This window comes from Gobio gobio (assembly GCF_949357685.1).
Source record: "Gobio gobio genome assembly, chromosome: 12".
Classification (NCBI taxonomy): domain Eukaryota; kingdom Metazoa; phylum Chordata; class Actinopteri; order Cypriniformes; family Gobionidae; genus Gobio; species Gobio gobio.
This window is the reverse complement of record NC_137105.1, coordinates 17,205,599-17,232,694: the sequence shown is the minus strand read 5'-3', so window position 1 is coordinate 17,232,694 and position 27,096 is coordinate 17,205,599. Positions and strand designations below refer to the sequence as shown.

The 27,096-nt window shown below is 37.4% G+C and overlaps 1 protein-coding gene across 3 annotated transcripts; it reads right to left on the bottom strand.

The window, feature by feature from the left end:
• Positions 1 to 1,258: 1,258 nt before the first annotated feature.
• On the bottom strand, positions 1,259 to 26,094 carry kifap3a (kinesin-associated protein 3a). 3 transcript variants are annotated; one of them, XM_079831418.1, is made up of 21 exons: positions 25,909 to 26,094; positions 25,251 to 25,382; positions 24,995 to 25,140; positions 24,844 to 24,902; positions 24,603 to 24,744; positions 23,058 to 23,157; positions 22,542 to 22,666; positions 22,260 to 22,358; positions 20,740 to 20,918; positions 19,317 to 19,479; positions 14,297 to 14,397; positions 11,750 to 11,858; positions 11,558 to 11,670; positions 11,276 to 11,441; positions 11,049 to 11,174; positions 9,687 to 9,785; positions 9,493 to 9,578; positions 7,529 to 7,715; positions 7,086 to 7,109; positions 6,789 to 6,882; positions 1,276 to 2,379 (listed from the first exon to the last, which is right to left on the bottom strand). In XM_079831418.1, exons 1-21 carry the CDS (start codon positions 25,938 to 25,940, stop codon positions 2,268 to 2,270), a joined length of 2,394 nt encoding a protein of 797 aa, XP_079687544.1. In that variant the 5' UTR covers positions 25,941 to 26,094; the 3' UTR covers positions 1,276 to 2,267. The 3 variants fall into 3 exon arrangements, with proteins under 3 accessions (XP_079687545.1, XP_079687546.1, XP_079687544.1); XM_079831419.1 differs by lacking the exon at positions 7,086 to 7,109 and having other exon boundaries at positions 1,259 to 2,379; XM_079831420.1 differs by lacking the exon at positions 7,086 to 7,109 and having other exon boundaries at positions 1,260 to 2,425.
• Positions 26,095 to 27,096: the final 1,002 nt, after the last annotated feature.

Below are 27,096 nucleotides of genomic sequence, written 5' to 3'. Positions count from 1 at the left end.
AAAATCACCAAAGCCTCGCTGACAACACCTTTCTGTGCGTATGTGTGTGTGCATGTTTAAGTGGGAGAGCAGAGAATGTGCTTCTGCACTGCACATAATAAAACGTAATTTTGTGGCAAAAACTTAAAAACGTAAATAATTAGTCGTTTTTATCCTATTGTTTTATATTTATTTGCTTGTTAAGTTTCAATGTGGGTTTTGGTTCTTTTGCTGTTGTCGGCTGTAAATACATTTGAAATAACTGAAATCATTTGGCGAGGTGGTATGGAACTGTAATGCGGTCAAGACATGCCTGGAACTACTTTAGCCATGCATTTTCCTGAAAATAATTGCACACCTTAGAACATTCGTCAACCAAACAGATTCAAGCATTCAACAGCCCCCGTAGTATAAATTGTGATAATATTTCAGTATATTAACATTCAATTTTAAATGTAAATTTGAAACAAATATTGCCAACCCCCAAATTTTGAATGGTAGTATATATATTGTGTATCTATATATATACATCTCAGTCTAATAAGGACTATTTTAGGAATGTAATCTAGAATGTTTTTAAAATGTAATATAGATAACCTTATTTCTAGAATGTTTTTAAAATGTAATATAGATAACCTTATTTCAATATTGTTTTAAGTTAATATGAACAAATTAATTGCTATGTTAACTTTTGAATAATATATGAAATCCAAATTGTATCATAAATATTGTATTTGGAAATAATATCCTTTGTGAAAGTTTATGCTTCAAGGTGGTTTTCAACTTTTAGATTACATTAAGGATCTTGTACGTTCACCTAAGATGCAAATCTGTGACAGAGCCAGCCATGAACCAGGGCTGACTGTTTTCTTTGGACCCATAATGCAGGCCTGACGGGTTTGTTTGCCATGGAATCCGGCTCTGTGACATATCTACAGCCCAGTGCCGTAACCTTTGATGTCATGAATCTGTATTGAGTGACACAAATGGATTTGCCACATGTGCAATGCAGATACATAGAACCACTGAGATCTGTCTATATATGGAGACGGTCACTACTACATATTCTGCTCTGGGCACTTAGCTATATATCTGAGATCCACATAAACAACAATACAGCCCATCAATACATCTTTGAATAAGCATAACCACCCTTTAAAGGAATGATGGGAGTGAATGATAAAATATGTACGGCATTTCATTGCAATCAGGTGAGAGTAAACAAGAGCTGAGCTTCGGCTGTTCTAAAAGTCTAAAAGACAAAAGATTTCAATCAAAGTAAACACAAGGAAAGCTTTCGCACATCAATTTATGTATTTCATATTGCACCACATTAAATAAAAAGGCATTTTATATAAAACAGTAATTAAGACAATCCCCAGGCACCAATGAAGTTTCATAAATACTAAAACACATCAAAAGACAAGAACACTTGAGTTTGGCTACATTAGAAAATACATAAGAAGTTGTTAGCAGTGCACCATAAAAAGCAAATATGTGTTGTAATATTTGTACTAGAGTATCAAAGGCAAAGTAACATTGTTTCACACAATCATATCAGTGAGTAGTGAGGATATTAAGACCATGGGTACTGTGCTGTAGAGTGTTTAAAGACAATAGTAGTGTATGTAATGTAATTTAACATAATGTCATTTCATCGGCGAGTCCACAGGGGGGCAGCACAATCTTTGAAATGACCCTTACAGTCAGTTGCTTTATGTAAACATGCAAAATTGATTGAAATCCTATAATGAACAACGATGATTGACTATTAACTATTGATACATGAGTTGCAGCTGAAGCTTCACACTATTTTGTTTCCAAAAACCTAAATCTGAACCACTACCATGCAGTTAAACTGACATGATTGTTGTAATGTATAAAGAGTAGGTGTTTTCATCCCGCAAAACTTAACGCGCCTGCACCACTGAAATAGCATGCAACTAAACGCCTACGTTTGTTATATTGCACAGAAAGGGCAACGTGGTGCCATTAGTTTCTTCAGTGTTGACAAGCAATACACAGTAGGCTAACGTATTCACTGAAACGACATGATCTAGCCCAAAATCAAAGCTTCATTTAGAACATTCTGTTTAAAACACATTCAGACTGAGATTGACGTGGAATGTATAGAAAGTATAGAAAGAAATACTGACAATGAAGAAAATCAGTAGTGTTGCTTTCATTTGAAATGATAAAGAGACCATACCTAACTAACATTACTTGAGATCCATTTAATTGGTTTTCAGAGTTTGCGAGGGTTTTCGAAGGGCTTCCCCGATACTCTCCTACCGTGACGCTGTGTAACCGTAATAAAACTGCTCATCAGGCCGAAAGCCGTAAGCCGTGGCAGGACGTGCTGGAGTCACACCCGTCTGTCCGTATCCGTCTGTCAAAGAACTGGCGGAAAAGAGACACAGCCATCTGTCAGCCAGTCATATAACTGCTGAAATACATGAGAGTTGAGATTAATCACAAAAGGCTTACATAAATCATGTTAATGTGTATTTAATAGGCAATTACTTGTATAAAGGTTATACGCATCGCTAGATGGCGCTCTGATTCTGCAAAACAGAGCTACTGAGATTAAAACAGAACGGCTTCCTAATTATTCAAACCAGGAGTGTTCATAAATTAAACATTTGATTTTTAAACCAGTATTTTGTGAATTCCTCAAGGCAAATGGCCAAATGTATGGAAGCCCATTCCCACCACATAAGAAAAAAGATCATGCTCTGGAAAGTCATAATTATGACATACTAAATGAGATGAAAAGTTGAAATGAAAATGATGAGATTTAAAAAAAAATCGAAATTATGATTTTAACCATTTAAATTGTTAGATTCAAGAAGTCAAAATTATGACATACTAAATTGAAATGATGATGAAGTTATGAGATTAAAAAGTCAATTATGACAAATCAAGATTATGACAGAAAATCAGTATATCTTATTATGACAATTGATTTAGTGTCATAATTTCAAAGTAGTGTCAGCATTTATATTTTTTTAATCTCATAATTTCGATTCAAGTCATGATTTTGACTAAGTCATAATGTTGACTGTTTATGTCATAATTATGACAATATTTTTTTATGTGGCAGTTAATGGGCTTCCATACCAATGAGATCATGTCACACTATATTCAATTAAATCAAATTGTATTATGTTATGTTATATTATGTGTTATGTTTGTTATTATGTTATATGTTGTTATGCTATATGTTATGGTATTATGTTACATGTTGTTATGTTATTATATGTTATGTTATTATGTTATGCTATTATATGTTATGTTGTGTTATATGTTGTTATGTTATTATGTTATGTTATTATATGTTATGTTATGTTATTATGTTATGTTATTTGTTATATGTTGTTATGTTATATGTTAGATGTTATGTTATATGTTGTTATGTTGTATGTTATATGTTGTTATGTTGTATGTTATATGTTGGTATGTTGTATGCTCTATGTTATGTTATGTTATGTTATGTTATGTTATGTTATGTTATGTTATGTTATGTTATGTTATGTTATGTTATGTTATGTTATGTTATGTTATGTTATGTTATATGTTATGCACACCAGGAGTGTTCACAGATAAAAATAAAAAAATGTTAAACCAATACAATTATAAGAATTCTTTAAGGCAAATGGCACTGGCCAACAGAATTATGTCAACTGGAATGGACTAGTATAATCTGTCTCTTAATTAACAACACCCACCCGTCTCTGGCCTGTCATCTTAAAATATGGGTTGTTTGCTTTGCCCCTTCCAGCTCCCATAATGCGGTGTTGTTTTTAGACAAAAAAAACTTCCAGTGATCGGTTACATGCGTTACCAGAACACCCGCCCTCTCCGGGCATCAAGCCTGTCTTTATCCTCTGAGGAACACTTCTGCTGTCTGGGGAAATTTCAGACTTTGTTAAAAGGTTTGAAGAGAAAAAAATGGATGTCAAAGAGTTTGGGTTAAACCAAAGCATATAGCTAACAGAATAAGTTCAAATGAAAAGTGTTGATGGGAAGGATAAGGCTATGCTTTGTAGGTCAAATGATCAATCCAAAGATTGTCCAGGTAAGAAACAGGCCTAAAAAGTGTGTTTGTGTGTTACGATCATTCTACCAGTGAATCATTCATCCCAAAGGAATGCTGTCATCCTTTCCAGGAAAGTAGAAATGTTCTGTAAGGTTTCGCAAAGAATGATGTTACAAAAGACTAAAACCAACCTTTTTTTCCATTCGTCTAATCATTCTAAATCTAAACCAAATCATTAGAAAAGGAGATACTGTTTATCCTTCGACTTTCTTATGAAACACAGCCGTTGGCCCTTTACACTCGAGGGCCACAGACACAGTGCGCTTGGTGATAATCTGAAGATCTGAGGCTGAAAAATATCCCAATGTCTGGCCCCAGTGGACCCTGAGAGTTAACACTGAGGTGAGATCCTGTAAAAAACACCCGCAAACCTTGAAACAGCTAAGAGTCAATGTTACCAGTATTTCGTCTTTCCTTCCTCTGGTGGCCAAAAATTATAATTCTGTTAAATATACTCACCCTCATGAAACAAAGGGATAAAAGATTATGTTTTTTTTCCCTCCATGAAATTACAATGAATGAGGACACTAAAAATGTGTTTGAAAGTGTTTACTTTTTTTGAAATTACACAAGGGTGAGCAAATATCTTTTTTGGGTGGACTATCCCTCTAAGCCACACTTAAAACTGTATTAGTTTTATTGCATCAAATACAACATACTCTACTGTTCAAAAGTTTGGGATAAGATTTTTTGTGTTTTAAAAAAATATGCTCACCAAGGCTGCAATTATTTGATAGAAAATATAGTTAAAACTGTATTATTCTGAAATATTACAATTTAAAAAGAGTTTTCTATTTGATTGTATTTGAATATAAATGTGAATTTCTGAATTTTCAGCATCATTACTCCAGTCTTCAGTGTCACATGATCCTTCAGAAATCATTCTAATATGCTGATTTTTATGCTTAAGAAACATTTCTCATTATTATCAATGTTGAATATAGTTTTATAGATAGCTTATTTTGTGTAAACTAATATTTTTCAGGATTCTTTGATGAATAAAGTTCAGAAGAACAGCATTTATTTGAAATAGTAAAAACATTTATAATGTTTCAAAAGTTTTCTGTTACTTTCGATCTATTTAATGCCTCCTTGCTGAATAAAAGTATTAATTTCTTTCCCCAAAATGTGAACAGTAGTTTATCAAACCAAGTGTTATCTGCAAACTAATGATGCAAGACATTTCTCAGAGCTGACTTGAATTATTTAGCCATTTTTTCTATTACTTTAAACCAACTGGTCTCTATTAGTGAATATATGAAGTCAGTTCCCCTCAAGTTCACACAGGTGTCCCAGCAGAGTAACCACAGGTGTAGTTCATCACATTAACTGTGGACATGTTACATAACATTTGCCAACAGAAAGTATCCAAAGAAAGTAAAATAAATAAATGCCACTATGTTCAACACTTTCTTACAATTTTGCGTGGCTTAAAAGTCCAAATACATTTTGGGGCCAGGTTGGTCCTGAAAATTATGTTTTACTCAAATAACATTTGTGTGTTGCTCTTGACTGCTTTGAAATCATTTTATTTTACTTTACAAAAATGGATTAAGTACCTTAATGTGATTTTTGTCTAATCATAACATTCAAAATGAGGAACTCCCATTTTTCAAGCAAATGGAGCCACGAATGTGTGTTTTTCATCTGGAATAACTAAGCATTTTTATGTGCTAAATGAAAGATTGCTCTGTGCTATTCTATAAATAAATGCAATTCTATTAAAGGGCTTTTAAAAGAGCCGTTCCCAGTGTGTCTGGCTCCTGGCTCGGCGCAGGGGAACTGAGGCTGGATTTCATTATTGTGTTAACCTGGATCTCTAACACCACACGGACAAAATGAAAACCACACTTTCAGGCCGCCCAAATCCCTGTGCACTCTCAGTGTATTCTACAGGTATCGCTTACAAAGAGCTGTGAAAAAAAACATGGCTTCCTCTGCCGCCGCCCCCCTCCCGCTCGTATTCACTTGCTCCTTATTTTTCAGCGCCTCTTCTCTGACTTCAAGACAACCACCTTTTTTCTCACAGACTGATGTATAATTTAGAGAGCTCTCTCTGTTGTTGGACCCGTCTCTTTTCTTTCTTTCTGGCTTTTTTTTTTTTTAGACCTTTTTTTGTAAAGACATACAATCCTAAATGAGGAAGTCTTTCTAAAATTGTGTCTACTCATTTGAAGGGGTCATTGAATTATCATTAATGGCCCCATATCAAATAATCCCTTCTGCGATCAATGATTTGAATATTTGGAAAAGAGCTTAGATATTTTGCACAATCCCATAACACAAAGTGGCCCACACCATAAATCATTGCATCAAGTCATCACATAAGTGCTTTTCTGAAACCCCTAAACAGTAGGTATATGGCAACTGAAGCAGATTTGGAAAAAGCTGAATAGAGGGAGCTGTGTTTACTCTCAAAGCTGAGGGTATTACTTTTGGAGGAGTGCTGAGGCCTGCTGGGATGCCGTAGGACCCTTTGACGCAGTACTTTTGGGCCCTTCCCTGCTAAAAGCAACAAAACTGGCAGACAAGGATGTGTGTGTGTGTGTGTGTGTGTGTGTGTGTGTGTGTGTGTGTGTGTGTGTGTGTGTGTGTGTGTGTGTGTGTGTGTGTGTGTGTGTGTGTGTGTGTGTGCGTGCTTGATGCAGCAATAACAAAACCAACAGATCCGCTGCAGCCAGTCTGACTGATTCATCATATTTAAATGTACCTGCTGGGGAAACCCTGTGGTCCTAACAGGTCTCCATTCTGGAAGTCTGTGAAGAACTCTGGACTAATGGCACCATCTGCTGGGATTATTCCATCTGCAGGAATCACAAAGAAACCGATTATCATTTGCACGTTGTGATAACGCATTACAGCCAGGAAAATACGAAGACAAATCATAACTATTCCAATTTCTCATTGTCATCAGCAGTTATTTTTAAAATTAAATAAAAGTATGTTTTGACATTTCAAAATGTCATTTATTCCTGTGATGGTAAAGCAAAATGTTCAGCTTCATTACTCCAGTCTTCAGTGTCACATGATCCTAAAAAAAAAAAAAAAAAAAAAACATCTAAAATTGTAAAAACTGAAATAAATATAAATTAAATAAAGCTAAATAGATAAACAAAATTTTCAGCATCATTACTCCAGTCTTCAGTGTCACATGATCCTACAGAAATCATTCTGATATGCTGATTTAGTGCTCAAGAAACATTTCTTATGGTTACCAATGTTGAAAACAGTTGTGCCGCTCAATATTTTGTGGAGTGACATTTTTTTCCGAATAAATAAAATAAAAAATTGTTTGTCTTTACAGTCACTTTTGATCAATTTCCTGCATCCTTCTTTAACAACCCCCCAACTGACCCCAAACTATTGAATGTAGTGTATAAAAACTACAAGAATTCAAACACCCTATTCATAACAACTACTATATTTCTTAAAACCAATGCCCAATTTAACCTGCACTGTAGAAGAGGTCTGGCCGTTCCAGGATGTCACCATTTTGAAGGAAAGGTTCTCCATCGTCTCCATACATGTAAGGCTCTGCCTCATCCATTTGCCGGTTCTCCACCATCTCCAGCCACTGAGAGTTATGCCAGCGGAACTTCTCACTCTGGATCTTCTTGCCCCACTCCACATCATATTCCTACAGACGGAGACAGAGAGAACAGCCAAGTATTAGCGCAGGACACAGAAAGGCTCTGCCTGTATTGCCTCGCTGCATGTGCCATACCAACGATGTAGGAGGAATCAGGTGAGCTGTGTTGCTTGGCAGACGGATAACATAGTAGTTGTTTATTTTAACTCTACAGAGACTGAGTGCAATAAAACCTCTTTGAGGTTGGTGGAAATAGCTAAGCTGAGCAACCCGGTCCTCTGATTAATCATCCCCACACGGGGTGGAAGGCCCGGGGCTTAGGTGGCCACCTGAGGCTTAGGCCCCAAACAGGCCTCATTGTCACTGGTCCGGCCCCACCGGCATGCACAGTGACACTTTTTGCCAGGGCACAAATTCATCATTGTTAAGCATTAAAGGCTCCACATGCTGCACTCCCATGGCCAATCAGAGCAAAGAATGTGGTCTGATACCCTGGCTAATCAATCTTCAAGTAGCTGAGCTCATGACGTTACTGAACATTTGGATCCGGAGTGGGTTAGGGTGTTTTATAAATAAATGTGGTGAAAAAATCTTTAAGCGTATCCAGAAAAAGCATGTAAAAATGAATTATGAGTGACTTCACTGGTCTGGATTAAAAACCACTGCTACAAAAAGCAAAACGCTTGGGTATAAAAAGACAAAATAAGAAAAACTGTTCAGAAAAAAAAATCAACAATATTCATCACAGAAACGAAAAGATTTGTACAAAAGATTTGTATCACATAGAAGAAGAAAAAGGGGAAGATGACCAACAACGTGTATGTGAATGTGCAGTATTCAGCAGATCTGTGTTCTGTCCACCATTCCCACGTGACACTAAGCAGCCGTCTCCTCCTCTCTCTTTGATGTGGCTCCTTGCTTTAATGGCCCTTTCCGATCAGATGTATGGAACACTTCCCTTGGCCTCAAGACCAGCCCTAATTACATTAATCTGAGGCCTGGGACAGATCACACGTGACAGAGCAGCTTCAGAACAGCTTATACATTTAACCCGCTAGCAACGGTGTTCACCCAATAGTCTTTTACGTCAACTGACCCTGACTACAAACCGTATGTGCCATATTTATAGTTAAAAATGAAGTGCTGGTTGCGTTTACCAAGTAGACATTCTTATGGTTTTCCCTCTTGACTTACTCAAAACAAAAGAAAAGAGAAAATCTTGGACTATTTATTTAATGTTATTGTTAACTAAAACTATAAAAAAATATTTTTGTTAATTGAAATAAAATAAAAAAATAAAATACATAAAATAAAAATAATAAAATGATAAAATAAAAACTTTAAAAAAAATAAACAAAAAATGAGAAATGTTGCCTTAAAATAATAAAAATAAAATAATTTAAAGTTGAAAGTTTCAGCTAAAATGGTAAAAACTGAAATAAATATAAATTAAATAAAGCTAAATTGAACTTGTAAAATAATACTAATAATAATACAATGGTAAAATCACATAAAAGAGTAACTACAATTTTAACTAAAATTAAAATGAATACTGTAAATATAAAAATAAAACCTAATTCACAATATGAATTAATACTAAAATCGCATATAAATTATACTAAAAATTGCACTGGTTCTTCAAATGAGTTAGATGTATGTATGTCCTGGGTTATGCCTAGTCATTCAATTATTATCAGGTCCCTTCACCCACTGACACCCACACCAACTCTCTTCATAAACAAAAGTTTGTAAATGACACAAGCAGCTTGAAATTGGTGAAAAAACAGCAGATCACTAGCTTAAGGTACAGCAGATTTATACTCACAGCAATGATGTCCAATGTATTGTCGCACACTTTGCGTATTTCTACATTTTTGTCATGCATAAGGTCAATGAGATATGCTGGAGCCTCTGATAAGATGACAGTCAAAGAGAAAAAACTTTGAAAGAGACACCTGTTGACTGAAAAACACCATCATCATCATCGTGCAATTGCAGGTTTTACAAAATGAAGGATACGGGTTTCTTTTATAATGACATCTCGAGTGGCCTGGTGAAACACCATTTGGTAAAAGACGTACACAATCTGACAGACAAACTCATCATCTTCTTGCTGGGCTGAAGATGGAAATAAGAAAGAGATTACCATTTTCTACTTCAACAAACACTTCACAAAAAAACAACTTTGAAACAGGCACTTTAACCCTCTGGGGGTCTTCGGTAATTTCTGACCCCAATTTTTTTTTCTTTTTAATGTTAAAAATCGTAGCTTCATTGGAATGGTCCAATGGACTTTATTGGTACTTGGTACATCAACACACAAAAAAATTGGGGACAGGATTTGAAAAGTCTAAGTAGTCGTAAAAAGAAAATAGTCACACTCAGGGTCTTCGGGTCAAAAATGACCCCCATAGGAAATGAATGGGAAATTGGTAAAAATGTGAAAATACAGAGGTTTTTTGTGCATACAATCTACAAATCAGCCAGGATGCAGAAAAAAAGGACTCAACAGTGAAGGGGCGAATCTCTAAAACATCAAGAGTGCAAAACTCACACACACACAAAAACACAATTAGCTTTTGGAATGGCACGCGTTAATTTGTGTGTGCGTGTGTTTTTGTGTGTATAAGTGTGTGTGTGTGTGTGTGTGTGAGTTTTTTTGTCTGTTTTGCACTCTTGATGTTTTAGAGATTCACCCCTTCACTGTTGAGTCCTTTTTTTCTGCATCCTGGCTGATTTGTAGATTGTATGCAGAAAAAAACGAATTTCCCATTAATTTCCTATGGGGGTCATTTTTGACCCGAAGGTCCTGAATGTGACTTTTTTTTTTACGACCACTTAGACTTTTCAAATCCTGTCCCCAAATTTTTTGGGTGTTCATATACCAAGTACCAATAAAGTTACCAACTTTCGGTCCATTCCGATGAAGCTACGATTTGTTAAATTTTTTTACAAGATCCACTAAAGTGGTAAAAATGTGCTATTGTGTGATAAAAATGCTCAATGTGTACACCGGATGGCACCGAACTCATTTAAAAAATTGCTTTCGTGAGGCCTAGGCTTGACTAAAATGAAATACAGCTTTAATAATAAAAAAAATATATATATATATATATTATTTTTTTATTATATTCAATGGGAAAAAATGGGTCATAATTATTGAATAAATATTAATTATTCATCATAAAATTATCTCAAAACACCAAAAAAGAAAAGAAAAAATATTATAGAACAAAAATATATTTCATTGATTTTACTCAAATCTTTTTTTATCTTAATCCCGCCCTCCAGGTCATTTTTGACCCGAAGGCCCTGAGTGTGACCCATAAATGAAGACCCCCAGAGGGTTAAAAGCATTCCAAGAATCTAAATTTGTCCTACCGTTTAATAGTTCTATAAGAGCAGGAATGATGCCCGATTTAGCCAACATTACGGCACAGGAGTCGTCCATGGAGACAGTGCCAATCATAATCACTACCTCCAGAATGAGGTCATCTTCTGCAGAGCCTAAAGGAAGTAAATAAGGGCAAGTCACATATCACAAGATCTTGAAACTAATATTCTCATGTATTTTCTGTTGTCATGTAGAAAAGTTGAATGAGATATACCTGGTTTAAGGTGGTCTTTAAGATAAGGCACCAGGTTGTACTCCTTTAGCACAAGTTCCCAGTCAAGATCAGGAATGGTAAGATTGGAAAGAGTGCCCAAGCACTCAATCACAAACTCCTCCTCTTCCTTCAGTCCGATCTGAGCCGCCAGGTCTCCAACATAGTCCTCAAACACATCACATGCTTGTTAGTCTACAATTGAGCATCAATGTACAAAACTACAACAAATTAGCAAACATTATTTGTATAGGCGGGTGTATCCTTTTTATCTCTGAAACTCACAATGAAAAGATTTTTAGATGGTCCGTCATGCTGAGATATATTTCGGATCATCTTCATCATTAGAGGATCTTTTAGCTTTAGTGCTCTCTTCATCAGCATCTTCAGACCATTGCCTTGAATAGAAACATTATCGTAAGCACCAAGTCTGCTCTTTTCGCTGTATTTGGGTTGTGCTTTTGTATGAATTCTGACCTTCACACATAATCTGGGCATTCCTTTTGTTGGCAGCCAGGTTGATGCAGAAGGAAATGAGCTCAGCGTCAATCCTCTCTTCACCACAATCAAACAGCATCTTCATTACCTGCCAAACAATACACCATAAAATAGCAGAGGGGGGTTACGATGGAGTGTGGTTGTCCCGGTACCCAACCTAGTTAGTTATGTCTGCTGTCCAAGACTAACCTAAATGGAAGATACTTCATAGGAATCAACTTGTTATGCTAGTTACAGTAAAATTACAGTAAAACAGCAATAATGTATTATAGATATACAGAAATACATAGAAATATTATTGCAATTAGAGATAAATACACTTTAAAATGTTATTTATTGCTTTAAAGCTGTATTTTAAGCAGCCATTAATCCAGTTGTATCACATGATCCCTTAAAAAATCATTCTAATATGCTGATTTGGTGCTAAAGCAACATTTCTCATTATTTGTTCATTATATTATATGTTGAAAACAGAGTTTTTAGGATGCATTGATGATTATAAAGTTCAAAAGAACAACTTTATTTGAAATAGAAATCTTTTGTAAAATTATAAATGTCTTTACTCTGTTACTCTACTGATCAATTGAATGCATACTTGCTCAATAAAAGTGATCATTTCTTTTCTTTTTTCTTATTTTATATATATTAAATCGAACATTACTTATGCTCCTGTGTTCAGATGGTAAAGAGAAATGCTTCATTTTGTTTGCAGACATCACAATCTTCCAAGACAGTAAGCAAGTTTTAGTCCAGTTACCTCATTACCCACTTGAAAGCTTCAGGCCCAAGTGTGCCCTTCTTTCTTAAAAGATCCAACCCAACAAAGTCAGCAAATGGCTAGAAGTCCTGATCCACCTAGAACTTTAATCAAACCCGCCTTTGTCCCACAAAAAAGCTGACAGACCTGAAACATTCTTTCCAAACTCCCGCACCCAATTTGTAAGTTTCCCAGACATCCAGGGGTTCCTGATTTTCTCAAGCGGATCCTAACTTTAGACACAAACCTTACATGTCACTCTGCATTAGCTCGGGTAACGTCACCACACCCCAGGCGGAACAGAGGACCGGACTCTGCTACCTGAGGGGACGGTAGGGGTCCAGGAAGGGAGTACGGGGGAAGGGGACTGGGCAGAAGTCCAGGCCTGGGTTGAAGTGGTCAAGGGTTGTCAACATTGCCCCCTGACGCTAACGATAAGCAGGAGGCCCGGAGAGAAAGCTTGGTCCGTGAGGAGGCAGCGGTGAGTATGCAAAGCATACAGTCCCATACTGAGTATCACATAGCAGCCGCCCTGCAGCCTAAATCACTGTGGCTAGACTTACTGGCACCTGCCCTGCTTTCACATGCAACATCCAGTCGCCCTACCAAAACCTTGGTAACCCCCAGCCTGCAGTCACCATATTTCCATTTCTCTAGTCACCCAATTTGTCCATGAAGGGCCCTTCTATTTCCTCTTTACTTAAACTGTAATGTCTATTGGTTCCCTATTCTGTATAACTGAATGATAACTGTAATCTCTAACCTGCTTTTTCACAATAAATACTGAATACAAGCAGAATTTTATTAGAAAGCCAATTTTGAAAGTGGAAGAAAAAACTCTCTACTGTACAGAGGTGTACTAACACCTTTTGACAAATTAATTTTCATGACATTTCCAGCTACAGTATGTGATCAATGGACAGAGATAAAAAAGACTGCACTTACAAAAAGCTAATTCTAAACTATTTTAGAGGTGAAAATAAGTAGACACATTTAATAAAGACATTTCCATAACTTTCCCAGGTCTGGAAAAGAAAATCCAGATTTTTCAAGACCATGGGAACCTAGACATTTTTCCATCAGTTTTAATAATTTCGTTTTATTGTTAATTGCAGTCCTTTTTAAATTGTTGACATGGCATATAACTTTAGTTTACAAAAACGATGACATTTGATTTGACAATTTTTTTTTTTTTTAATCTAATTTCTCATCAACAGTGCTATAATGAAAATCGTTTCGTTACTCTCATGATGCATATTTTTGTCTTATGATAAAAAAAAACTGCTAACAAATATTACCATTAATAATTTGATTTATAGAATTTAACATAGCAAAAAGTAGCAGGAAAATGTTATTTTTCTCACCTATAAGTACTACATTAATCACTGTGATCAGAGACACAGGACACGTTGAAAGGGCCAGTGAAATAATGTCTACACCGAATGTGAGCGATGCATCGCGTTACAATAAAAGAAATCCCATTATATGCAGCGATACTATCCACACTGAACGCAACAAAATGAGACAGAGAGTAAACTGATGCCCCGTTCTATTTCTGATGAACTCCACAAGCTTGCTCTACTTCCAATAACAGTGAATTTGGAATTTTCGCTTTGACGTGTTCAAAGTACACAGCCTCAAGCTGTTGCGGAATGGCATGGCACAGAGGAACAACGGTTGCGCCCGGTGTAGACACATTGAGAGAGAGTGGTTAAAGAGCTCTCCTGTCCCCTGCTATAAGCTCATGCTAATGCAGGCTGACCTCTCACCTGTGGAATGCAGTCCGTGTAGGCAAACATGGACTTGAAACGATCGTCCATGCTGATGTGGTACAGAATGCACATGGCAATCTGTCTCTGCGCTTCGTCTCCTGAAACACAAACACACACAATCCATGAATAGACAGATACACACTCCTGAGTATTCAAGGTAACCAGAATTACACCTCCTTTAACAGAAACATAGAGCAGGACAGGACAGCAGCAGTTGTATTTGATTTCAGATTTGAGTCACGAGTATCCCAATATTTAGTGGATCACGGCCCTTGCCAGTGTTCAAGATTCACTGATTCATGTCACAGGGAACTAAAGAGGAATGGGACACAAACATAGACTTTTTGGCTATAAATGTGGACCTACACAAAAGTTCAAACGTTTGGGGTCAGTTTTTTGTTATTTGTGGAAAAAAAATTATAGTTTAATTCAGAATGCATTAAAGGGGCTATATGCGTTTTTCTGAAATTTAAACTCGCGACTGACACCTGTGGCCAAAAAACAGAACTGCTCTCATTTTCTGCTCGCTCTCGCAGCGGTGGTGACGTCACATCCGCAGACAGCGCGGGAAAAGACGACCCGCCAGAAAATAGGAAAAATAGGATACAGGCTTATAGGTGCACCCACTGTGAGCGGACAAGGTGTCAGTATGCTCATCAGGAGATGTTTGAGTCATAAATGGTAAAATAAAAAGGCTATTGTTACGTTTATTTTGGGAGAAAAGTTGCATATAGCCCCTTTAAACTGATCAAATGTGACAGTAAATATTTTTAAAAACTGTTACAAAAATGTATGTTTCAAATAAATGCTGTTCTTTTGGACTTACTATTCATCAAAGAATCCTGAAGAAATGTATTACGGTTTCCTTAAAAATATTAAGCAGCAACTGTTAATAATAAGAAATGTTTCTTGAGCACCAAATCAGCATATTAGAATGATTTTTGGAAGGATCGTGTGAAACTGAAGACTGGAGTAATGGGTTATGAAAATTTAGCTTTGCCATCACAGGAATAAATTATATTTCAAATATATTACATGTAAATACATATTAAAATAGTAAAGAGTTATTTTAAAATGTAATATCTCACAATATTACTGTTTCTTCTGTTTTTTTATTGAATAAATGCAGCCTTGGTAAGCATAAGAGACTTCTTTTAAAAACATCAAACATTTTACCAAACTTAACTTTGAATGGGAGTGTGTATATAATGAAAGCAAATTTGCAAGAATAACTTTGTTAATCTCAGGATTTTTTTAGGCCTGTATTTCAGACCTAAGTAACTCTGACCCTGAGAAAGCACAGTTTCCCTTTACAAAGCAGACCGAAACCTGGACCTGGTAAGAACCTGAGCCTCCGACTTAATCAAACAGACAGACACAGACCCCAAGAGAGGGAAGAGGGGGCGGGGACGGGTCGGAGCCGGCCACGCACCCTTTAGGCAAGGTTATCTCAGCCTATTGGAGCCAGATGTGCTCCTAAAGACCCCTGAAAAGAGAAGGGCTTCTCCATTTAATTGGGGAAAAAAAGGAGGAAGCATAAATTTTACTGCCATTAATAACTTCAAGCCAAGCTGCTCTGCACTGCTAGCGCCACGATTGGCCCAACATGTGCTTCTCATTAGTGAAAGACACACACGAGCGTACAAACGAGCTCTCGCGCAAACTCAAGAGGTCAAGCGCAAACACACACACGCAGACTCAGAGTTAACGCCTCGGCCTGCATGTTGGGAGAGGAAAACGGGGGATCCTTTATTAGGATGGAGGAGAAGGGCCTGTAAAAATGTTCAAAACAGCCCTGGAGCCTGGGAGAAAAAAGCCCATTAAAAATTCATTATCCTGTTCAGGGTGCGTTTAGTGGGAGAGCAGGAGAGCTAAACTTCAATTACACCCCAGTAAGATTTAAAACACCCAACTGCCATAAAAGCCACGGCAGCCAGGCCTTCAGGCGACCACTACAACCCTAAACGCCCATGTCCTTCAGAGTGGATCGAGACATTGAGCACACACTAATGGTAAACAGTAGGGATGGGTCAAGACCAGTCATCCAACAACTGATTAGCGAGGTTGAATTGTACATACATACATACATACATACATATATATTATACATATATATTTATATTCACCACCTCGATAACATTATATCAATAATATAAGTGGCCTAAATATAAAAAAAAAATATATATATATATAGATCTTCTGTGGAAGCCTCAGGACCAAGAAATGTTTGTCCTAAATGGATGTCCTACCTGACTGTCAACCTATATATTTCGATACCCCTGCGTACCCTACTCGCACAGACATCACACGTCATCACCGTGTTCCATAAGGCTATGTATTTAAGTCTATGGCTATGCAGAGTTGTAAACAATCATAGCGCACCACTAACAAAGAGAAACCACCTTTTACAGATGACAACTCATGATATTCTACTCAGAGCTGTTCAACATCAGACTTTATGTTTCATTGGCAACACTATCAATGGCGAAATGAATCTGCAGCAGTCAGGTGGTACAAGTCAGAGCTCTTTAAGTTGTTTATGTTCATTATTATTGTAATGTCATGTGCTTTGAGCTCTCTCGTGATGCTTTGCAGACTCTGCGGCGCACATTCATGTGTTTTGGAGGATGGGATCTCATGCTTCCAAAGCCAGCTTGCTATTGCTAGCCTTTAAGTTTGCTAAGCATAAAAGTGGCAGTGGGCGGAATTTGTAGGTTTTTACTATTAAATTCAACTCAAAGTGACAAATATAAGAGTTATTTCAGCAGCAGTGTGCTGTGTGACAGCCCATATGATGATTTCTTCTCTGCTCTTGGATTTAGGTGTTTTTCATAATATTTAATATTTTTGTGCTGTTTTCCAGTATAAATATCTGAAACATTCTTAAATCAAAATACATTTACTTAAAAGGTAAAGTATGAAGTTTCTGCGAAACAAGAGGCAATAATATTAACAATAATATTATATTTTGTAAACGCCCCTTTCGTGCGTCTTGTGCCGTACCTCCACCAACTCGAACATCACACATAGGCCTACAGCTCTTACAGATGCTTGTGAATAAAATGTCCAACGTATTAGGAACACTTTTAGCCTGTGTTGCTGTGTCTCGAGTAAACAACTGAGTAGAATAACACTCCTCCTTGAACAAACACGAGTGTCTCACTTATAATAAACCCATCCAAAGTATCTGTGGAAGCATTTTCTAACATGGCATGCTGCAACCATTTGAGGCTGTTTACACTGGACACATCAAAGAAAACATTAAACTGGAATATTTGTCTTTCAGAATGGGTGCATGATGTTGTTGTATTGAAGCATCCATTAATGTAGCAAGCATTAGTAATAAAGCTGAAATGTCTTTTCCCATGTAACCCATCAGCCATGGTCCCACAGTGACTAACTAAACAACCTCTGGCTCTGCCTGCAACAGTAGCTATGCCCCCGACTCTTGCTATTGGTTCAGCAGGAAAGGGATTGAGAGATCTGAGCGGACCGCTCTCAATGTTTAGATGGTGCCTTGGAGACTCATTGTTGACACATTTTGGGGATATAAACCCATGAATGGCATACTAATAGTAGTCAATAAACAATAAACTGGGTTAAGAGAATGTTTTTTAACATCAAATCTTACATATTTATTACCTTTAAAAAGCAAAAAATGTTTGGGGAAAACTGGTTTTAAACATAATCTCTCTTCATTTTGATCATTCTTTTTCAGAAAACAGCAGACAAAAGACTATCTTAAGTAATTTTGCTTCTCAAATAAATATATTTTGATTTAAGAATGTTTAGATATTTGTACTGGAAAACAAGAGTGTGGAGTGTTGTGTTGCAGTGTGGCGTGATTTGTCGATTAGTGGGTTCTGGTTTTGAAATAAATCATCAACGAGGTTCGAGAGGATAACAAGATTCACTTTCATCTTATCAGCCATGCCATGACCCTCAAAGGGTCTTCTTGGAAGAGCAGATAGGAGCTTTCCTCTGTGCACTCTGAAGATTCATGAGGCATCTGCATTATTCTGACAGGAATGGACGTCGCATTCTTACAAAGCAGACCAGATAAAAGCAGAGGTTACACACACCTTCCTCTTCAAAAAAAAAAACTTACAAAAACATTATATCATCCACACTAGTGCAAAGAACCATTAGCTGTTGGCAGCCAGTCCAAAGTGGACATAAAGAATGAGTAGTTGTATGTGTCTGACGGAGAGAGAAAATCTCCATAAGCTGCTAAATGTGGACTTCCCTTGTGCTGGAAGAACAACATTTACTTTAGAACTGAAGCTGTTTTTTTAACAAATATATTACTTTAATTGCATAGGACACACGACACCCCCCTGAGGCCTTGCAAAAAACATATTGTTGGTGCCAAAGCCAACCACGCCTCTTTATGTAGTCCATGCACGAATCGTGTGTTTTGTTTCATCTCAGGAAGTGATCTTTGAAAGACAGAACAGAGCCAGGCTGTAACTGCTTTATGAGGCTGAGAAACGCTTGCATCCTCAAACACAACATTAACGACTGGTAGACTGACCATGGCTTCTGCCGTCTCAATGGTTGTAACTGGGCTCGTACAAGTCTGTCAAATGGGCAATTCATTTGTCTGGACAATTATTGAAATCATAATCAAGTGATAAAATAGGGCCAAAGACCAAAGTGTGATTGAATCCGGTGCAAAATTTCCTAATATAATTCCCAATTTATTCCCTTCATGACCTGTCCTCTCTCTACTATTCATATATATATATATATATATTTTTTTTTTAACAAAATAACAAAATAAAATGTCAATAATTGAATATATAAAAAGCAGAAAAAGAAACATTAAAAATGGTCTCTCTCTACTATATATTTATTATCTTTACAAAGAAAAATTTTAACAATAAAATAATAACATGTTATTTATTATCTATATAAAGAAACATTTAAATAATAAAATAATAACACATGTTTTATTAAAACAATACAATTAAATTAAACAAAATGTGTGCATCTAAAATACCTGCAGGAATCTTACCTAACAATGTGGTGAGTCTGGGCAGAAGGTCCACCTGCACCATCTTGCTGCGGAGGCCAGTGTCAAAGGAGAGATTAAGGAGGAGGCGAAGTGTGACGTTCAAAAGATCTTCATGTTCACAGGGCACCAGTTTTGCCAGCTTCTCTACTGTATCTACCTCAGCCTATCAAAAAGAGAGGGAGATTATTGAGATGTAGTGATGTTAGAGACTGTTGTAAGGTCAGCCATTTAGATCTCTTAGTAATGTGCCTGTGGCTTTGCTTGTTAACACATCTGCCTGCTCCAGCTGTGGTCAAACACAGCCACAGATGGACAGCCCAGCAGAAATGTGATCCCCATTAAAGGAACTGTTCAGAGCCTGGAACCAGTTTTCAAATCAAGCCTTCAGTGTTAATAACTGCCTACATCCAACCTTACATTCACAGTCAGTGTCAAACAACGTGAGGGACGATTGTGCAACTGCCAGCAATGGATCCAAAGTGTTAAATTAATAATTCGAAAGTGTGTTATTGTATAGCATTTGTCAAAATCAGAACAGTCTTTGCTCGGCTGCCTTGACAAATGTGTTTAATTTACAAGACCAGAAATTAGCTGATTAATGAATCCAAATAAATGATTGCCAAGATAACCTTCGTTCTAGGGTTAAGTGTGTGATTGGTTACAGGTGGAGGAAGTGTGGGATAAGTGGTCGACTAAACAGTACAGCTAAACTGTCTTGAAGTAGTACAGAACACTATATAAGCAACGAGTTATGAGAACAGGTGTGGCTGATTTAGAAAGGAGAGAGTAATAATAAGAAAGTAACAACTTGGGGTGGTGTAGTCTTGTGGGGTTTGAACCTGCAACCTTTCAGGTTGCAATCTTTGAGCACCACATTTAAACACCCCATGAAATCAAAATTGGAGCTTTTGGGCTTATTAGTTGTTATATGTTATATAGTAGTTATATGTTGATAAGCTTTGAGGGCATTAAGGGCACAAGCATAATGCTAAAGTTAACAAAATAAGTGAGTACATTTTGGATAAGAGCGTGGTATATTTATATGTGTGTAAAGCCCTTTCTGATTCTAATTCTATGGAAGCTTGTTTTCGCCACAGAATAAAGAATAAAAAAGGTAATTGCAACTTTTTTTCTTGCAATTGCAAGTTTTCATCTCAGAATTGCGTGATTAAGTAGCAATTGCTTTTTTTCTTAGAATTGCGAGTTTATATCTCGCAATTCTGACTTTATAACACGCAATTGAGAGATATAAAGTCAGAATTGTGAGATATAAACTCAGTCTTTTTTCCCTCAGAATTAGACTTTATAACTCAGAATTCTGACTTTATATCTCGCAATTCTGAGATGTAGATGTTTTATTTTGTGACAGAAACAAGCTTCCATAAGATTCTGATTCTCATTCTGATATGAAAGTATTGCTCACCATGTCATTCTTATTCTCTAAGAAGATACTGAGTTTCTTGAGGAAGGACACCACCAGCACCAGTAGCTCCTCACTGTCTCTGTCCAGCGTTTTCACCAGAAGGTGGACAATGTTCTTGTTCCTCATTTTCAGCTCTGTGCGGGTGTCCTCAGACAGATTCAGCAGCAGGTACAGAGCCACTGATTACATAGAAACACAACAGCTTGGCATGATCAACCATTTCCAAATCTGTATTTAAAGTGGACGATATTGTAAGCAAATAAAGTGCAATTTTTTTTCAGTTCACTAAGAAATTAATACTTTTATTCAGCAACAATGCATTAAATTGATCAAAAGTGACAGTAAAGACAGTAAAATGTTCCAAAAGTTTTCTACTATAAATGCAGTCTTGGTGAGCAAAAGAGATCAGGCCCTATTTTAACGATCTGAGCACATGGTTTGAAGCGCATGGCGCTGGTGCACTTAGGGTGTACCTGAATCCACTTTCGCTAGTTTAATGACGAAATAAACGGTCAGCGCGCTAGGCGCATGGTTCAAAGTAATGGATGTGTTTTGAACGTAACGTGCAATAAAACAATCAGTCTCATCTCCCCTTCCCTTTAAAAGCCAGTTGCGCTTGCACCATGGCGGATTTGCTATTTACATGGCGGAATTTGTGAGCGGAAAGACCGAACACTTCTCCACAGAGAAATCCTTTTATTTTTAATATTTAAAAATGTTTGTGTGCTGCTGCGCATCCCTGTGTGTGTAATAAGCAGAGTGTATGCCTGTTGATCCAAGCCGGCCGGTACGGATATGGTTTCATTTTCTACTGTGGTGCTGCAATAACGGAGCTCTTTGCAATGTAATACAAACGAGTCATTTGTTGCCTTGGTAACGAGTTTAGGGTGTACAGACGATATGTGATACGAATTCTAGCAGCTGCAGCATGGTAGTCTGTGTATGTAGCGAAATTCCTCATAACCCTTTGTTCGAAGTGCGGTCCTGAAAAATCTTAATTTGAAGGGCTATCTTGCCCTTCCGCTTACCCCTACCACTCCAGCCAAAAGAGAAGAATCGAGACACCCCTACCCCTTCACATGAACGCGCAAAACGAAGGGGTAGGGGAAAGTGAAGGGCTAAGGGGTAGAAATGGGATTGGACCTTAAACAACGTGGCGATGGACATGAAAATGATAACTGAGTCGGGCTGAAACTAGCAAAAACAGCTGCATCGTGCCTGGCGTCCAATTGCGCCGTTGTATGATAGGGACCATTATCTTATCTTCTGCATTTTCTCTTATGCTATTTTGAGATCTATTATTTTACAGAATTTTAAAATAATTATTTTCAAAATAACATCCTGAACACTCCCTTATTCACTCCCCAAGAGTATATATTTCTAACATCAGTCATAACATTCATTTTCAGCTATCACTATCAGACAAAATTTCCATCTGAGCCTGTCTAGACAAAACACATCTTTAAGATGCAAAATGAGCCTTGTTATTTTGTGGATATGTGGATAATAAAGTATTCTACCTCTCAAAAGCTGTTCCTGTTTGGCCAGCAGTCCATGGTACTTCTTCAGGGCTTTCTCGAACTCCTTCTTCAGGTTCTGATTGTCTGGGTCATCGTCCCGTTCAAAAAGTCAAGGACCTTTTCTATTAAACCCTTGTGTTCAGAGCAGTAATTAAGGGGCAACATTTTAATTAAAACATAACACCCATGCCCCCTGACCCTTGGCTTGACTTTACCTTTGCCCTTTCTCTGACATCGAGTCACCCTTTCACCTATGACCCCCCTCTTACATTGAAAGGATATCAGCCTTCTTTTTCTTCTGCAGTTCATCCTGCCATAGGTCATAGCGCTTCAGCTCATGCTCAATTATGCTCATGCACAGTGCACCGATCTTGTAGTGAGTGATCAGGCCGTGGAACTGGGAGAAACTGGAGATAAAAAGCTTGTTTGTCTAACCTTCACCGTGTATCCAACTATGCCAAAATAATGCCTGAACCCATGTCAACCACAGGCGCACACCGAGAGTATGATGAATGTTAACAAAACCATTGCAGACTTCAGCAGAATAACATTGGAAGGGCACAGATTCAAGAACGATTCTAGCTTTCACATTTACCTACGGCCTCACTTTTCAAATGAGTTCTGACAGCAGCTGATGTGTCATATTATGATAGGAGTATTTAGTATTATGATTCTCAAGAAAGAAAATATGTTCTCCTCACGGCACATTGCCATTGTTGTATCTCGGCTCTGTGCACAACACCCATCAAACTGAATAGTGAGTCTTGGCTAGAGCGTGCAGATGTGTAGCTTGTGTACCTGGAGAAGCAGAAGAAGACATAGATGATGGTGGTTGCCAAATCGACACTCTGCTTCCAGTCTTCCCTCAGGACCCGGGCCAGCGCGCCCAGAGCTGTCTCTGTGGGAGAGCAGACAAAACAGTAAATGCTTTCATTGCTAATGAAAATAACTCATGTTGTGAATACAAAGTGACAACAGCTTGAAATATGTGACTGCTTTTGAATGTGGAGAGTATGTTCTGATCCGTAAGGACTGATGGGAAAAGAAAGAACACACTTGTGAAGGAAAAAAAGCATTGTGGGATGTGGGTAAACTCAAAGGGCACTATGGTAAATGGGATGCTAAAGGGCAAGTAGTTGGAGGAAAGTGACGTAAAACAGGCTGTAGTACTGCAATTATGGATAAAGTTACAGAGACCAAAGGGGTCAAAGAGATCGGTCACATGAGAGAGAGCGGAAAGAAGTCTCTTATGTTTACCAAGGCTGCATTTAACTATTCAAAAATACAGTAAAAACAGTAATGCTGTAAAATATTGTTGCAATAACTGTTTTCTATTTTAATACATTTTAAAATGTAACATATTTCTGTGATGAATTTTCAGCAGCCATTACTACAGAGTCACATGATCCATCAGGAATCATTCTTTGGTAAGTCATATTGATTTAGAATAACATAAGGCCAAGTAAATGAGGACAGAATTTTCATTTTGGGGGGAACTATCCATTAATGTGGCCCTGTTTACACTAGTGTGCTTTAGCTTTAAAACGCATAACTTTTGCTACGGTTACGCCTGTCATCGTTTGAAAATGCCCCGTTTTAGTTCGAAAACTCCGGAGTTGCCTTTCAGTGTAAACAAACCAAAACGGAGACTTCTAAAAATCTAAAAAAGATTGTGTGGCTACCCACATTACGCTACCGGGACACGTTAGTAACAGACCAGGACTGCGTTTCCCAAAAGCATTGTACGCCTAAGTTGATCATAGTTGGTGGCTATTGTATTACAATGCTTTTGGGAAACGCAGCACAAAGCCGTCTCTCTCAATGGCTCTGTAACATACCAGCCTCACAACCGTGTAAACAATAAAATGGAGACGGAACTGCATGCTTTGCTGACTTAGTAGCTTTTTAGCAGCCCTTGTGTAGTTAAAGTGTAGTGTAGTTAGTATAGTGTAGTGTAGTTAAATGCTGTACTGAATAATACATGCGCAAATTGCAACTGTTAACACTTGTACGCGCATGCCCAGTGTGCATGAACGGTCATGTGACATGTGTTTTCAGTCGTGCAGTCACTGCAGTGTAGACAGAACTCATTTCTGAAACGCAATGGAAACGCCAGTGTAGACGAGGTTTCAAAGGTTTTAAAACGAAAACGCACTAGTGTAAACGGGGCAACAGTCTTACATGAGAGAAAATCAAACTTTTGTTCAAAGGCACTGGAAAACGTTATAACTATATGGTAATGTAAATGCATTTCAATTCCAAAGGTAAGGCTTTTGTGGTAGTTAAAGTTAAAGATAAAATCCTAAAATGTGTAAAAATGACTCATTCCAGTGTATGTCCCACCATTCTGCAGCAACTCCTCCAGGTTGTCAGGGTTACGGGCCAAGTGGAGGATGAGTGTAGCTCCTCTGACCTTCTCAGGGATGTCCTCATACAGGAGCTCAACATAGTCATCTATGCTGTTAATGTTGGCCTCCTCATCCAGCTACAATACACAACATTTAAGATAAGACATTAGTTGAGTCAAAAATGAGTCTTCAACCAAAAACTCAAACAAAAGATAACAAGAGTGACACGGCTATACCTCCATGCCTTCAAAAGGAGTCAGGTCTCTTGGCTTGATCTGTTTCTTCTCCTTCTTTTCTGAGTAAACAAAAAAAAAAGAAAAAAAGAATCAGGATCTAAATCACGAAGGCATTATTTATAATATTTTTACCCAATTCTTCATCTCTTACCAACAGATTTCTTGCGGTTCTGCAGGTAGAACAATAACTGTTCCACCTCCGGAAGTCTGGAAGGGGAAATGAGTCTGCATTCCTCCACTACCTTCCGTGCTAAAGATGCAATGTCTGTGCTGGAATTTAGGCTTTTCAGACGGATTCTGCAAACGGAGGAAAACATTGCAAATAAATAAATTCTACCGCTGTTGTAAACACAATGAATTTGCCTACTATCACAAGCACTGCACTCCATATACATGAATGGTCTTACATCTTCTGGCACTCCTTGCGTTCTCCTAGCATTGGGTCACCCATCTCACCCAGGATCGTGGCTTCCACTTCATACTGGACAACAAGGGCTTTTTCTGTGGGGTGGACATCTAAACTGCCACCTTTATATTTCCTGAACACAAAACATTACAGATTATTGATAATCTTGTGTATTTTTTCAAACTTGTTTGAAAAACACATTTAGTTACTTGTGAAAGATGCTCTATGCATAAAGCCTATTATGCTAACAATAATACCATAATATTTACTAGTAAAACAATCATGTTTTTCCAGATATGTTCAATATCCTTCACAGCACCTTGGAAAATTTCGTGGTAAATTAAACGCATTGTCGTATTAACAAGATGGTGCCACAACAGAACATTTTATTTAATTATTGAATGTGTTTATTATTTATTTAATGAATCTAGGGTAATGATATGATGGCGGTGATGAAGAATATGACCACATAATAAACAGTTTCAGACCATAATGTGAAATAACAGCCTGGCAGCTCTACATATACACCCAAAATAAATGTTACATTTCAGAAAACAACATTTACAGGCACATATGGTGTTTTATATTGTGTTAAGGTGAAGCTCGTATCAGCTAATGGTTTCATATAGAGCTCGCGAGCACAACACACAAACACTCACCGTTTTAAATATCTGGCGTCGTCCGCTTGCATTGCTGCCCGTATTTTAAAGTAAATAGACCTGTTCTGTTGATTTCCTTCAGATGTTTTGAGGTGTGTCTAAAGTCTGGACTGCTTCATCGTTTCAGCTCTGACTGGATGCTGATGTTTGTGTTGCTATGGGTGTGTACTCTGTTCTTGAAAGAGCGATGAAGTAGAAATAGGAAAAAGAACCTCTATCGCCACCTGTATACGTGGAGGTATGTATCGCTTGAAATAGGCAGCTTATGCCTGCTAGACTTTTGTTGGATTTGATTTATTTTTAATGTAGTTAGTTGCGAAAACTTTAGAAATCTTGCTAAATGTATTAATTTGAAGCTCATCGTTTAAATTATCATACCATTCACATTTGGAAGTGAGTTACTGACTTTAGCCTCTATAGCTACTAGCTTGTGCAAAGTATTTGTCAGAACAGTGCCAATAAGAAAAATAATACTTTTTTGTTTTTTTACCACCAACCTCCTTTTTTATACAATTGCTGGACTAACAAATATCTTGCTAAAACGCCAGTTAAAGGATTAGTTCACTTTCTTCTTTCTGATGAACACAATCAGGGTAATATTAATAAATATCCTGACATGTCCAAGCTTTATAATGGCAGTGACTGGGTCCATTGAGTTTGAAGCTCAAAAAAGTGCATCCATCCATCATAAACGTACTTAGTAAAGGCCTTCTGAAGCCAATCGGTGGGGTTTTGTAAGAAAAATATCCACATTTAAAACTTTATAAACTAAAAATATGTAGCTTCCGCCAGACAGCCTTCTGTATTCAACTTACATAAAAAGAGTAACTGGCGCAACGTATGACGTTGGACGTAGCATAAGCTTTTTGAACTGTGAGAGGTGTTACACTTTCTGCGTAAGTTGAATACGGAAGGCGGTCTGGCAAGTTTTAAATATGGATATTTTTCTTACAAAACTCAGTCAATTCACTTGAGAAGGCCTTTATTAATCCCCCGTAGCCGTGTTTATGATGGATCAATATACAATTTTTTGAGCTTCAAACTCAATGGACCCCGTCACTACCACTATAATGCTTGGAAGCATCAGGATATTTATTAATATAACTCGGATTGTTTTCGTCAGAAATAAGAAAGTCATATAAACTTAGGATTGCTTGAGGGTGAGTAAATCAAGGGGTAATTAAGGCA